Raw genomic sequence first — 15680 nt, 5'->3', positions numbered from 1 at the left:
TGACTTTTTCCTTACTCCAGGCCCTTGTTCCTGTCTCTGTGCTGCCCCTTGTATTGTGCCAGTACAATGGATTCAGGGAACCGATCTGAATGAAGCAACTCTTAGAAAAAGGCAAAGAACTTACTGATTTGCTCTACTGTACAGCCTCACAAACATCTGTACTGACAGTGGGAATGTGGGAGAGACCTAAAATGCCACCACTGCTGAGAAAATCAGCCTTGGAACCACTATGTGAAAGATCCCATTCAGTTCAATTTTCAACTGAGGATGTAAGATCTTTTATTTCTAGGCTTTCTACTAGAACATACTCTTTGAATTCCAAATAATCTTACCTATTTATTCCTCCCAGTATAATTCTTTCAGAGTACTGGAAACTTTTAATTATTCATAGAATCATAGAATCATTTAAGTTGGAAAAAACCTTTAAGACTATAGAGTACAACCATAGACCGAACACTGCCAAGTCCCACTAAACCATATCCAAATAGAACTTAAACCAGTGTGTGACAGAATGTAACAGTAGGTATGTGTTACTGAACATGAAAATGCTCTAAATTGCAGGACCAATGGTTAAGCAGTTTTATTCTGCTTTTATTCTTCATAATGTTATTCATATAAAAGTAAAGTCTTATTAATTTTCTTCTACTTTAAAGAAAGAGGAGTTGTGGAATGCAATATCATAACAGACTTAGGTAGAACAAGACTCATGGCTGCAATTCCTAGGGGCTATCACAATGAAAACATGATGTAACAAATGCAGTACAATGAACGAGAGGAGGGGCAGTTTTCACTCTGAAATTATACACCTAGGCTTTTACAGCTGTCTGTTTTGCTTAATTCCTTCAATTCTGTGTGTTAAAGTGTAACAAAATTCAAAATCAAATTAATTACATCTTGGATTAATTGTTTTAGTTTTTTGGTTTTTCAACAGTCAGAGTAACGCATTAAAACCACAGCACACAAAAACGCATGAATGTTCTTAGTGTCAACAGAAATGCACTAATTTAAGTACAGCAATATAAACTGTGCTTTACCTAGTAGCTGGCTAATTGCTCCCTGGTCACACAAATTAAGGTTCACAGCATCATCATAAAGGGACACAACAGATCTCAGCACCCTCAGGCTGTAGCGCATTTGTGCAAGTTTGTTGCCACGACCACCTGTCCCATGGAAACTGTTACCTTGACCAAAGAAAGGATCTGTGGAGCAATCACAATGAATATTTTTTTTGGCAGACAGTGTATGTTCAGCATAATAATGTGCTTAGGAAAAGGAAAAAAAAGGCTTAGCAGTGTAAGCAGCCTAAAACCAAACAAACCAAATCCCTTAGTGTTGGAAAGGCTTCTTGTTTAAAACCATCGAGTAATAAGCCTTTCTGTGTAAGGCTATACTTTTTACATTCATAAGAAAGGCATGTTTTTGGTGAACGTTTAAAATTATTACAATTTTTTTAACCTTACTACATTAAAAGCAGTCTCAAAAACTCAAAATATCTCCTCTAGAATGACATGTAACATCAACCTTTTGATCTCCATTAGACCCAAATGAAAAGTTCTTCCTAGGAAAACTTATCAGTTTTATGACAAAAAACTACCCATCCCCAGAAAACCAGTCCATGAAACTGGGTGCAGTTAGTCATTTTTTCGCTTAGCCCATACTCTTAGCTGATGGCCAAAGACAGCTTTAGTCCAGAAGCTGTCTTACTGTGTGCAGCTCTAAGCTTGAGTTTACGCATCCTGCCTCATGGCAGGAATTACTGGTTGGACTTGTTGCCACAATAGGTGTTTCTGAAAAGCTTAAAACACAGGCAGTAGAGATGTGTGGCTGCCCACAACTGAAGGAATATCAATACAGCGGTACACAGGGAATGGGGCATCCACTTATCCCTTCAGTAGAAAAAAAAAAAAAGATGGTCTTTTTTTAGAAAGATCAGTTTCCTAAGTGACCTATTGAAAAAGAGTAATTCTGACTTCACGATTTTTACATTTTTCTTTCCGCCAAAGAAAGCTGAGTTGTGTTTTGAGGTTACTGTTTATGAAAGCCATGAGCGTCTACTGACCTTGGCCTACACACCATTCTAGAAACACAAGGAGAAGCGTATTTGCCTGGCAGGACAAATATTTATCTACTAAAAAGGGAGCCACTGAAGCTAAAATAGCAATTGCATGAAGCTGTAATTCTTCATATTGGGCAGCCGACCAGTCATGAAATCCAGGCTTTTGATTTGGTTTTACATAATAAAGCAAAGCTGGCATCACATCATTTTCACTGAGAAGCTGCAGAGTCAAGACAAAGAGAGAGAGAGACAGCTTACAGGTTTCACATGCAAATAAGAAAAATCTAAAGCAATGAGTCAACTTTATCTGTCCTACACTAAGAAAATTATTTTTTATTGAGAAAGTGTGTCATGAATGCTACAAGTACAGACAAACTCTGTTTATATTCTGTAGCATTCCCACAGACTGTGGGTTGTTAAACTTTATTATGTTCTTCACATGTATTTCAATAATGCTTTGCATTCACTTGTCAGCTAGTTTTTGTAGCATGATCTGGGTTTGTAACTTTTCTAAACAAGAAACTGTATGCTGCTTTCAAACAGCGGGACTTGGTCTGAAGCTATGTATAAGTAAGTTCTTGATTTGAAGACAGCTGATTTCATTCTACTGGACTATGCCAGATGGACAGCTAAACAATATTCCTGCGATTCTTTTCACCTCCCCCCCCCCGCCCCCCCCGGCACTTACTGTATGTTGTGTTCTGTTACAACTTACCGGTACAGCACATGGGTCTTTAGATAAGACTCCTATTACATTAAATAGTAACTTCTTCATCTCGAAGTCCTCATAAGAGTAGGTAAGTTTAAGACCTTTTACCAAGGGATTGGGAATTTTAACTATGAAGGAAATTGCAGATAAGTTACAAAAAAATCATAACTAAAAGTAAAAATAGTATTATTATGCAGTATGAAATCTCTTACCTTCAGTAAATGTTGCAAGTACTATTAACAGCTTTGTAAATCCACTTTCCTAATAGGCATTCAAAAAACATACATTAATTAAATTAAATTGCAGTGAAATTAAGACTTATGATTTAATTTTAGGTTTGCTTTTTTCTTCAGAACACAGACTTTAATGTATCCTATGGCAGAATAAACAGAATTATATCAAAGAAGAGATCAACCATTTGGACATTGTACAATACTAACTACAGTCCTAAGGGTACGATCAGTTAAACCCATGTCTCGTTCAGTACAAGTCTGAACCCATATGGGGAAGTCCCAAACACGTGTATTCAGTACTATAATCTACCTCACAAGAAAACCGTATGCTCAGTACTGTTAGAGTTGTGTTTTTTAAAATGCATTTATGCATGTGTAAGTTTATACATCAGGGTCATCAGTACGTACAATTTTGTGCCTTCAGTTGTGTGTACTAATACACTGAATATTCAACTTCATACTTGTGCATTTACAAGTAAGCACATGAAAACTGCATGTATGAGCAACAGGCATTTACAAATATTACATGTTAAAAATTCTGAAAATATAATCTTGTCATTCACAGCTCTTGGAGAGAAAACAGAAGGACAATTATGCCTAATATAACTACGGATAGGACTAAGGCCAGGGGGTGTCTATGCAGCGTACTAGAGGCAAAACAGCTTTGTTTCTGAAGTGATTAGAAGCCATGGTTACCAGGACATTGCTCTTCTTGAGCAACAAATACATTAGCTTGGCCTCAGTACTCTGGTAAAGCCACCACAGAGCTTTCCACCAGCTCCCAACAGGAGCAGCGTTCACAAAAGACTACACAGACATCCTCACAGAAATCAAGCGGTTCTATTAGTTTTGCAGCGACTTTTTAGATGCATCCTCAAAAAGCTGGGCTCAGATTTGTTTGGTCTAGCTCTGGAAGTTTGCACACACCCAAATGACTTTAACAATCAGAAAAATATTGCAAAAGTAATTTTAAATAAAATATTGAAGTACACAACTATATGGCCTATTAACTTTTGTCTCTATGGTATCTATATTCTCTGTACAAAGCCATTGCAAATTGGTTAAATAAAAAAACAATATTAAGACTTATTAATGATTTCTCCTTGCTGATTAGTGCAGTACTAAATTCTGATGGAAACTAGTAAGGAATTATCAGACAGTGTTGTTCTAACACAGAGATAATCATAATTGATATCATTATAAGCTTTACTTTACATATATTTTCCAGTTTACTTGTGATAAGAAAATAATTTTCTTTTTCAAAGGCCCAGATTCCTGTGCTGGTTTCTGAATTACGTTAATACAAGGCTTTTCTGAAGTTGCTTGGATAGTATATTACGAAAAAAAGAGAACATTCTGATGAAAATTTCTTTGGTATTATCTACAAGGCAGGATTCAATGGTAATGTTAACGTTTTTGTCTACTTGATATTTATACCTTATAGCTTATCTCCACGAGTAAAGTAAAATCTCTAGGGAGGCTGAGAATACAGAAACTCAATGAAAACATTTTTATTTTCTCCTTGCATTGAAACAATTTTTCTTCGTTCTGGTATAGGGAATTAAAATAATGTGGCCTAGTTATTTATCTTGTAGGAAAAACTGCCCTTTTCCACTGCCAGATAAATAATTTGAATATTTTAGATATCACACATGTTGCTGCAATAGTATAACACACATTTCATAATGGTTAGTGATAAAATGGAAAGCTTGAACGAAAAATCTGTAATCTTCATTACACACTATAAAAACTATTTAGTAATACAGCCAATTGTGAAACTTCTACTCAAGTTGAGAAATTAATTTCCTGAAAGTAATCCATTCCTGAACAGCCAATAGATCTATAGGAATTTGATTGCTTAATTATTCAGTATGTATGTCACAACTTCATTTACAGTTCTAAATCTCAACTGTAAAACAAAAGAGTAAAAGAATATTAACATCTATTAATTTCTCTGCAGTTTCCTCATAAAAATTCTGGAATATTACAGAAGAATGAGTCATCTACTTTTTAGGCAAGTCATTGTAGTGCATTCTGGACTGCATTTATGTGACCTAGTCTTAGAAAGAACTGATGTGCCTCTATTAACTGGATCTAAATAATTATTTTTTCTGTATCTTATTTAGAGCTTCTGAGATGATTTTTGGAGGACCCTTCTTGTTCCTGGTTATGAGGCACAGATACTTCAATTGAATTTGCGCCATCTGAATACAGCCTGTATTCCTACATCTTCAAACAACAAATGAGATTTAGTGCAAAACTCATTGTAAGAGAATGGCACATCTGAGAATTCTACAAGAATACAGGATTTAATGTTAACTTTAGCACGTTAATGGTGTTAGTGTAATTTCCTAAGTATTAAATAAGGTTGATGCTAGCACTCCAGGCTAATCACCTACAGATTTGAAGTCTCTTTCAGATAAGGGGAACTGCAGAAAGAAAAATGGTTTCTTGCTCAGCAAATCTAAGAAAGTGGAAGGCACTGGAGACAGAGTAGAACAAATACTAGAACCTTAATGGGGAAAAATACTGAGTATACAATAGCAAAGGAGAATTTATTAGTCTCTGGAATATAACTATAGATACTTACAATCATAGGTGCTGCAGGGTTTTCAGCTAGTAATGTGGCAATCACCAAGAGGTCATTCCGTAGCTGACGATCATAATGCCGGAAACCATGCATGAGAAGGTCTACAAAAACGTCTTTCAGAGCACTTAAAAGAAAATGAAATGCATTTTATCTTTCTTTTCATATTCTAATTTTAGACAGCTCTAGGTATATGAATCTTCATTCAGCATCATATTTTTCAAAGCCTTAGTGTTTAACTGCAAAAGAAATAACTTGAAACTTTATTACAAAATGGATTCTTATGTGTACCACTGAACATCCATATTAAGCATATACACAAGGTGCAGGTATTACAAATTGCACCTGCCACTGTATGTGTTATAATTAATTAAAAATTATTATTAAGACATAATATTTATTCAAGCATGTAACTGGATGTTGTTGAATGATTATTGAGAAGAAATGGTCTGATCCTAAATAGTTAAACCACTGTAACGCGCTAAGGGAGAACCTGTTATTTACTCCAGCAGAGGATCTAAAACTAAGCCTTGTATATCATAGCATAGAATTTCCTACTAATTTTATAACATAAGCATTTCAATGGTGCAGTAATACTGGCCTACCGAGCACGAGCTTGAAAATGGTGCAATTAACTTTTTCATCATCCAAAGCAATAGATAGGGCTACACTCCCTGCACTACGCAGCACAGCACCTTGACCTCCCTATTGCCCTGTAATGCAATGAAACAGTTTTGGAGTTGACTGGTTGTGCTTTTAGCTGGACCTTGGCCTCTGAGTTTGTAAGCTACCTGGCAGACAACTCTTATGTTATTATCATTTCCTGGCCACAGTGCTATCATCTAACTTGATAACAGAAACAGATGCCGGAGGGGGCTAAATCATGGGCTGCTTGGCTACGAGGTCTGATCCAGTAGTGCTTCCATTTTGGAGAATCTGATGTGTTAATACTGAAAACTTAATGAAGACTTAATGAGAAACCCCCATTCCCCTTTTGTATTTTCTCTCGATTCATTTCAAACAAAATGCTACACAATAGCAATGCTTTTGATGTCTCCAAAATTACAATACTAACTCATAAAATGCTTCCCTGTACTTACTGTACACATTCCAAGCTACTGAGCTGATTAATAACTTCTTCCTTTGAGGTGTTTTCTAACAGGTTCCATAGGATTTCTGAGGAGCGGAACACCAGCTGTCCTGAGGGATCAACACCATTTAGATACAAACAGAGTCTGCTAGCTGCTTGGGCCTTCATCATAAGTCTGCAATTTACTCCTGAAATTATGAAAATCTGAATAATTAATTCCCTGTAGGTCAGTAATTGTTTCAGGCATGTTCAGAGAACAAATGATCTAAGAACAGAGGTAATGAGACTGTTAAAAGAACTGTTTATACTAACCAGAGCTGGAGAGATGCTGGAGAGCTTTAAGTACCCACAACTTCTCAGTAAGTTGATTTTCAACTAATGCTAGTGACAAAACAAGAGTTTCTGCTAATCCTCCTAATTCAGCCATCTGAATTTTATAGTTTGCACTTGTTGGCTGGTAACCTGCACATACAATAGCTTTAGTTATAATGCAGTAAATATGCAGAATTTTGGTTACTTCATAAAATATTCATCCTTTCTCAAGAACGGATTGAGAACTGAGTATCATATTTCCTTAGTCATAAGACCAATTGAAAAAAAAAATTAATAAACAACGAGCTGTTTTTCTTATATCTGAGTATTAATAGCGCCTAAAACATATTCAGACGACTTATCCTCAAGAAGACTAAAATGCAATATAAACAAATTAATTGCTTCCTAGAATTTACAGAATGAAAGAACAAGCAGGGTTATAGAGATGTGAAAAACCTTCTTCAGGTCACGCAGTAAATTGTTGGTGCAGAGAACCTAGTTCTCTTCTGTAGTCTATTCACTACAGAAGTAATGCTTTTTATTACTGTATTACTCAAAATACACAAATCCAACCTTTGATTTATAAGCTTGACTTTCTCATGTGTCCCTGTTTTTACTTTTGTCTATGCATATGCAAATTGTATTTCATTACTGAATTATGGGGGAAGGGAAAGCACCAAGAAAATAAATTTATATTTATATATGCTACCTAATGAAAGTAAAGTTTATCTTAAATAGCTTAAAAATATATATATTAAATGACATGAAATGCAGGATCAATAAATGCAGATAATGTACATAGTGAAATGAGTTTTAACTAAGCATAAACTCTGACACTTGAAAATACTGTGCTTTACCTGAAAGTAGCTTTCTCGGTAGCTCCGTATTATAAAAGCTAACAATACACTTACAGATTTGTATTCTAACTTGAGAGCTTGGCACCCTCATCAAATAACCTGTCAGAAACCAAAAAAAAAGGCAATTTAAAAAGTTTATAATTTTTTTAGAAAGCAATCTTAAAACATCTATTCACAGTATTTAGTGTTTCCTTTAGTCATACCCCCTACAAATCTGTCATTTCATGCAAAGTTTCATTATAAAATATTCAAGGGACAGGACTACCACACTGAAGAGGACAAAGGGGTCTTGGTGGAGTAGCATAAGGTTAATCAAAAAGTGACCACCTCTGTTTATGGCTACAGAGCCTTATAAGAGACTGGATGTTATTCCAGAAGTTGTGGAATTCAGAAGCAAGCTACTACACTAGGCTGTTGTCATCATTACCATGTCAGAAACTCTTCTTCTAGCAGACATGATATGACATAAAGGGAGCACAGAAAGAGATCCTTTTCCCACAAGACAAAGAATATTCCATTGAGAGCTACCAGTGCCTAACATAGATAATATAAACAATCTTTTAGATTTTAGTGTCTTTTTGGACATGCTACTCTAAAGAGAATCTGGAACTATCCGAAACCAGGAGGCCATTCTGCTATCTATTTGGACCTGTGAAAAAAAAGACTTCTAAAAATATTTTTTTCTCACCCATTTCAAAGATAATCTTTTTTTCATATGTGACAGGCTGATTGTGCTGTCTCTTTACCATTTAAATCTTACCATAAAGTGAGCTGATATATCACTCCTGCTCTATTCTGAATCCTTTTTGACCTACAGTGCTTGCAATATTTTCTTTGAAAATCAAAAATGTGACATGCAAGGTCATAAGAAGATATTTTGGTACTAAAAGGTCCAGTGTCATTAAGACATGACTTTGACACTGTTTCCTCAACAGTTCTCTGAAAACAGATTTCTGAAAGATACAAGCTCACGGCTCAGATGCAGCAGGAGGCTGAAGTCAGGAACTACTACTCCTAGTAAGGCATGGCACTAAATTGGCACGTATTTTGCCTTTTTAGGTGTTAGGTCTTGGGGTTTTGGGTTTTGAAGGTTTGAGCTAGCAGTCAGGAGTTACTGTTTCTCACTTGTTTCTTCCACTTGGTTTCAAAAAAAGCAGGAAGGATAAAGGTTCCCTTCATCCCAGGCTTCAGTGTTTATCGTAACTCCCCAGTTTCTCAGAGCAAAATGAAATGAAACAGTCTATAGACAGGTTTAGTTCTTCAGCTGTACTAATAAAGTTATCTCACATAGCTTCTGACACTGGCAAATAGGTAATTCTGCTAGCTAATCTGCAGGTTAGCTGCACAGCAAAATAAGAATGGTTTCTAATACTAAAAAGCACAGAGGACTGAATGAATAATTGAAAGAAATTACTTACATTTGCTGAGGAGGTAACAAGCAATTAAAATCACGTTACTAATACAGTTGATTTTATTATGGCATAATAATGATTTTATTGTGGCATATCAGTTTACACTCACCCAGTTGTGCAATGGATTTTGAAACTGCCACAGAATAGCTTACTTCATCAGATGATTTCTTTTTTTGAAATGGTAACCTGCAAAATGAAATTTAAAACTATTACAACTATGCCTAAAACCCTGCAGAAGAACACTTTAATCCACTCACCAGAAAAGCTTCATAGCTTTTCTCTTCTTCCTTAACATGTTTTGCAAATAAAGACACTTTTCCCAGGACAAATACAGTCTTTACAATGCTGATTCTACACTGAAAGTTCCTGTTCTGTAATCTGGCAATTACATTTTGGCAATTAGTGATACATGTTCATGGATAAGATTTTCATAATTCATATGTAGTGCAATAAGAAATACTGAATAAACAAATGTCATTTAAATGTGGAAGATTAAATCCTGGAACCTAGGCACTATCAGGCTATTGCAGAGCTAGACTATGCATAGACATGTGCAGAGATGGAAAAAAAGGATCATAGTCCTGGGCAAGACCTCTTGAAATGGATAAAAATAAATCCAATAAACTGACTCCAAATAGCCCAACGACATATTTATTTTTAAAAACAGGATATTAAGAAATATTCAATATCATCTGCAAAGTACTTAGATATGACATAAACATGTAAGTGCTAAAAATTCTCTAACAGTAAACATTACAGTATTAGGCTAAGTTCTCTGCAGCTCGTGGTGTAAAAGCAGCTTTCCGGTCGGTTTACCTCTGTAAACATTGCCAGAGAAAAAGAAAGGCGAGAGCAAATAATGGAATAAATGGGGGGAAAAAAAAAAGAAACAGACCTTGAAAAAAAAGTGGGAACAAGACAGGTAAACAGAAGCAGTTATGAAAGAGTGGAAAATTTTACTGCAGGAGTTCTAGTATCTGAAAGGAAATTTTAAATAACAGCCCTTCCCTCTAGTTATAGGATTCTCTGTCACATGAAGTAGTAATGAATTGTGGGGGAATTTCCAAGGCAAAACCCAAAGGTGCAATCTTCCAAAATATATTCATTGCAGACACCACAATTATTGCTGAACTGCTGTAAGAGACGAAAAGTCTTACTCACAACTACTTTTTATCGACTTTATACACTCATTCTCAGTTTTGTCATGCTTCTGCCAGACACTGAAGAAAATGAAACTTCATTACGTACTTTCTCATTCTCCACTGCGTGGCAGCAAAGGAAAGCAGTACAACTGATGGTGCTCTGGGAACTAAAAGATTCAGCTGAGTTCTATGAGTTTATTAAACCTAACAGATGAGAGGAAGCTATGTAAAAACCTATTTGAATATCTGGTTTACTATGTGACTCATTTTCTGTCTGACATAATTTTTCTCTTCCTTATTCTCTCCAATTATAATTAAATACAGGAGTAACTGTAGTTACAAGCATTCCATAAGTAACTTAAATTATCGAGGAGGAGAAAACTACTGACAAGTACGGATAACACCTAAATTCTATTCTACAAATAATTTAAAGTACAGTATGACAACGAAGATGCCCAAAAGTTCATGAAATATGCTTTAAAAGTAATTACAACCCCTAAATCCTCCAATTGTGGATCTTTCTCTTCTGCTTGTCATTTCATAAAGCTTACCTTCAGGTATTAAAATGTCTTTGTGTCACCTCAGGTTTTTAAACTTACTTAGAGAGCTTGTTTGAAACAGCAAAACATACCTCAGGAAGAGCTAGCTGCTGAATCTTTTGAGGCCAGCAGTCCCCAAACAGCTTACTCAGGCACTAAGACACCTTGGGGAATCTTGCTTCCAAGCAAGCCGGAGACAATTACAATCCAGTTTTGAATGACGTAATATGTAGCTCCACAGACACTGAACTGCTAAAATGAGTTCCTCTTTCATGCCAACGGAAATTGAACTCAAGGAAAACAGCTCATGAAAAGGAAGGGTGATATAATAGATGCCTTGCAGATATAGATGCCTTGCAGACAGATGCTGTATGGATATGTCAGTTGCCTTAGAAAATGTATGAACATGTTAATAAGCATTGTTTAAATCTCTAAAAGAAGGGATGAAGTACGTACCCACATAATTTAATAAGTTCACATAAAGGCTCAGTGAAAGCTTCTTGTTCATTCATTTTTTCTGCACACAGGTTAAGAATTTCAATTATTTGTTCTAAATCCTTAAGGGGCTTTTAATTTAAAGTTAAGGAAATCATATTGTACTGCTACGAATCAGAATAAGAAGTTGAAAACTGTATTCATCATACTTCAAAGACGCAACCAAGAAAAAACAAGGCCAATGCTTTCAAAGTTAGATGTCTAAAATGAAGCATATGAGTCAATACTTAGGCTTTTCAAAGCAGCCTTACTTTTACAGAAGTACAACCCTTGCAAATCTGATTCAGCTTTCTTATCAGCTGAATTCGATGGAAGTTCAGCACTGAATATCTAAAAATATAGTATCAAAAATTTTTACATCACAGTGTCAGACTTACCTATCTAAATTCTGAGACAGCCTTGAGGTGTTTGAATTGTTTTCCACTCTAGTCCCAAATGACTAATTAAAATTTGAAAATCTGGACCCAAACACGTATTGAGATTATCTCATTTAGGGCAGAGGCACAAGATTAAAATTGAACAGATTACTGAGACTGAGAAGTTACTACCAATCCACTGACTCATAGAAACTGCCTGTAAGTACTTAGCAACAACTCAATTGTGAAGTAATGTGGTAGCTTAAATCACTGTGGCAATTAGCTGAACTGTATTTCCATATGCCCACACCCTCCCTAGTACTTCCAATTATTGGAAGCCTTTCAATTTGTACTGTAAATATGAAAAAAAGTGTTGGAAATCAGTCTGACTTTATTTTTCTCTATAATGTCTCCTCACTGGAAGTCATTGCTATTTTATCTGCTGCTTCTTAAGTAGTGACAATTACTATGCTTGTCTACTCTGAGTTGAAAGAGCACTAATTACATTTTGAACACTTTCAACCACTGTACAGGTGAGAAGCCTCTACTGAATTTTGTAGCAAACGAATCCAGCATCCAAGAATCTTGCTAACCTACCAACCTTGGTTATGTGCGCACAAAAAGGTGAATGATGAGAATATACGTGGACCATCGCTGCTCTCCATGTGGAAGCACAGCACATCATAAAATGCTTTGCTGAAAAGTCAGACTATTATACATAAAATACCATAACTTTAGAATTCTACACTGGCAAAAAGGATACAAGCCCATTTTCAAAACGCTTGACTACCTTCTTGAGAGTTTTCAGCTGCTCTCGTTCCAAATCTTTCTTAAGTGAAAGAATGAAAAGCAGGTTTTAATTGCAGTTTGCCTTAGAACATAAATGCTTATGTTTATCCCCTTTCAAGTTTAAATGAAAGTGGAAACCGGGTTTAAAAATCACAAGACACAATGAAATTCTGAAAGTGCTTTGCAGCAGGATTAGCTCCTTGATCAAGCCTCATTTCTAAGTATGGAGTTTGCACTTATAACAGAAAAGGCTTTTAAAAACTATCTTCTGTTCAAATGCGTGGGCTTTTTCGCTTAAATTCCTTGGGATTCTGTGAAAGACAACTAAGAAAACCAAACCTATGTCACACATGACATAAATGGGTAAAAATGTAGGTCTAAGTGGCTTAGGGTGGAGCTCTGCCACCACTAGGAAACGGTCTGCAAATTCAAAGTTGAAAACAAGTGAAGTGAGGATATGTCAGGGTGTGTCAGTGATAAGCAGCATTCATTCCAGCTCTTCTGAGCACCTCCATGCTGGGCAAGAGCGCAGCAACTTGAGGCAGGCCAGAAAGTTGTTTCAGGAATCTACAAGCCCAGAATCCTAAGGGCATTTTATCATATATCTTATACTCTCTAGAGAAGCTGTAAACAATATCATCCAACACATTTTTCTGCAGACGTTAAGCTTATTCTATTAGCCCTGTATCAAAAAGGGGGAAAAAAGGACGCAAGCTACTTCTCTGCAGGGACACTAACTTCAAGCGTAGTATGTTTAATCAAGTTTTTGTTTTAGATAAAGCCAGATTTGTTTCTGATAAGCCAGATAAGCTAGAAATTTTGCACATCTAGTTTTCAAATCCTCATGCTTTGGGGTTGTTTTTTTTTGTTTTGTTTTGTTGTTTTTTTTTTAAAAAGAGCCTGTGTGAGGATGCACTGGGTTATATATATATATATTTTTAATATAAAACATCATTGATTCCATTCTCTATTACAATGACCATCTTCAGAAGAAGTATTCAAATACCAGTACAAATACTTCAGCTTTGTGTTCTGTAGCCCCAGCAACCAGTACCACCTGGACAAGCTCAAGAAGTTGGCCTGTGGGCCTGAACTCATGAGGTTCAAGAAGGCCAAGTGCAAGGTCCTGCACCTGGGTCAGGGCAATCCCAAACACAGACTGGGGGATGAAGGGATTGAGAACAGCCCTGGGGAGAAGGATTTGAGGGTGTTGGTGGATGAAAACCTGAATATGAGCCAACAATGTGCACTCACAGCCCAGAAAGCCAACTACATCCAGGGCTGCATCGAAATAATTGTGGCCAGCAGGTTGAGGGAGGTGATTCTGCCCCTCTACTCTGCTCTTGTGAAACCCCACCTGGAGTACTGGGTCCAGATCTGGAATCCTCAGCAAAGGAAGGACATGAACCTGTTGGAGCGGGTCCAGAGGAGGGCCACAAAAACGATCCGAGCACTGGAGCACCTCTGCTGTGAGAACAGGCTGAAGGAGTTGGGGTTGCTCAGCCTGGAGAACAGAAGGCTCCAGGGAGACCTTATTGTGGCCTTTCAGTACTTAAAGGGGGCTTATAAGAAAGATGGGGAGGGACTTTTCAGCAAGGCCTGTTGCAATAGGACAAAGAGTAGTGGTTTTAAACTAAAAGAGAATAGGTTTAGACTAGATAGAAGGAAGAAATTTTTTACAATGAAGGCGGTGAAACCCTGGAACAGGTTGCCCAGAGAGGCGGTAGATGCCCCATCGCTGGAAATGTACAAAGTCAGGTTGGACAGGGTCATGAGAAACCTGATCTACTTGAAGATGTCCCTGCCCATTGCAGGGGGGTTGGACTAGATGGCCTTTAAAGGTCCCTTCCAACCCAAACTATTCTATGGTTCTGTTTAGGGCAGGTACTAAAGTAATTGTATAAAACATTTTTCTAAGCCACATTACTACTTGCACAACTGAAATAATGAGGTATCAGCCTTACTTACTGAGTCTGAATCTTCGAGTAGTTTGATGACGTGATTCAAATCCACTGATCTCAACTGTGTCTCCTGGAAAAGTCACACTTTTAATTTTATTTTTTTTTTTTTTTTTTAGACTGTACTTTAAAAGTGCTTAAACCTTAAAACATAAAAGCATCCTGTTGAACCAACATCAGTCTACCCACGGACAGGTAAATCCAGGCTGTGTGTGGAGCACAAACTGGGGCTTGTTCTCAGCCCGAGGCAGCGGCCCGGCCAGGCCAGGCAAAGCCAAGCCAAGCAAGGCCAAGCCAGGACAAGGCCAGGCCCGGCCCGGCCAGGCCAGAGCCGGGCAGCGCCTCCCGGCCGGCGGGGGAGCTCACCTGGACGGCGCCGAGGTCCACGCCGGCATCCGAGGCGTTCCTGCGCCGCTCCCCCCCGCAGCGAGAGGGGCCGGAGGCCGGCGACAGCGCCGGGGTGCGGGCCGGAGAGCGAGAGGGCGCCCGTGAGGCCGGGGGCTCGGCCAGGGAGGACATGGTGCCGCCACCGCCCGCGGCAGCAGCGCGGCCCCGCGACGTTGCCATGGGAGCGGGGCGGTGCCGCCTCCCGCCGCTGGGGCCCGGGCCTCTCCTGCGTCCCCCCGCCCGCCCGGCGGCACCCCCCGGGGCGGCGGGCAGCTGCCTGTGGGGACCGGCGGTGTGTCGGCAGCCGGGCCCCGGGCCCCCCACCCCGGCCTGCAAGCCCCAGTCCTGCCCCTCCTGCCGGTGCTACATCTCTACCCCGCTGCGGGGACAGCCATGTTTTAAACCCTCCTCCGCCCTGCCATTTCATGCCCTCTTATAAAACGCATCTTGAGGGAGAAAACCATTTCCCCAGCCCTGTGCAGGCTTCCCCCACTTTCTGGGGAGCTGGAGCAGAGAGGCTGGTCGATCTGTGTCTTCGGACCATGGAAAAATGCACCACGAGAGACCGCCGTGACAAATGCCAGCACGGATGGGACAGCCCTGCCTGGGGTAGCCTGGCTGTGGGGAAGAGGGGGATAGGAATCTTTTCTCTGCATACACCCATACCAAATGGGTAACTCATGCCTGGAAAGTAATAAGGGCAGAAGCATAAAGGGATTTTGATGTTTTCTACTTGCTCGGTTTTCATCCCTATCTTT

The 15680-nt window shown here is 38.5% G+C and overlaps 1 protein-coding gene across 3 annotated transcripts in view; it reads right to left on the bottom strand.

Annotated features, from left to right (window-relative positions):
• CFAP69 (cilia and flagella associated protein 69) overlaps positions 1–15102 on the bottom strand; it is a 28210-nt gene extending 13108 nt beyond the window's left edge. Inside the window, exons 1-13 of one of the 3 annotated variants that reach the window (XM_074573432.1) lie at positions 14902–15102; positions 14546–14608; positions 12552–12617; positions 11394–11503; positions 9366–9442; positions 7845–7943; positions 6988–7137; positions 6686–6863; positions 5589–5712; positions 2978–3026; positions 2772–2893; positions 2060–2276; positions 1035–1199 (exon numbers count right to left, since the gene is read on the bottom strand). In XM_074573432.1, coding sequence (XP_074429533.1) covers positions 1035–1199; positions 2060–2276; positions 2772–2893; positions 2978–3026; positions 5589–5712; positions 6686–6863; positions 6988–7137; positions 7845–7943; positions 9366–9442; positions 11394–11503; positions 12552–12617; positions 14546–14608; positions 14902–15102 — 1621 coding nt within the window. The remainder of the gene's footprint in view (positions 1–1034; positions 1200–2059; positions 2277–2771; positions 2894–2977; positions 3027–5588; positions 5713–6685; positions 6864–6987; positions 7138–7844; positions 7944–9365; positions 9443–11393; positions 11504–12551; positions 12618–14545; positions 14609–14901) is intronic. The other 2 variants (XM_074573434.1, XM_074573433.1) reach the window with 2 other exon arrangements.
• Positions 15103–15680: the final 578 nt, after the last annotated feature.

The sequence above is a fragment of the Larus michahellis genome, chromosome 2, assembly GCF_964199755.1.
Source record: "Larus michahellis chromosome 2, bLarMic1.1, whole genome shotgun sequence".
NCBI lineage: Eukaryota > Metazoa > Chordata > Aves > Charadriiformes > Laridae > Larus > Larus michahellis.
The sequence above is the reverse complement of the archived record's forward strand: the minus strand, read 5'-3'. Positions and strand labels throughout refer to the sequence as shown.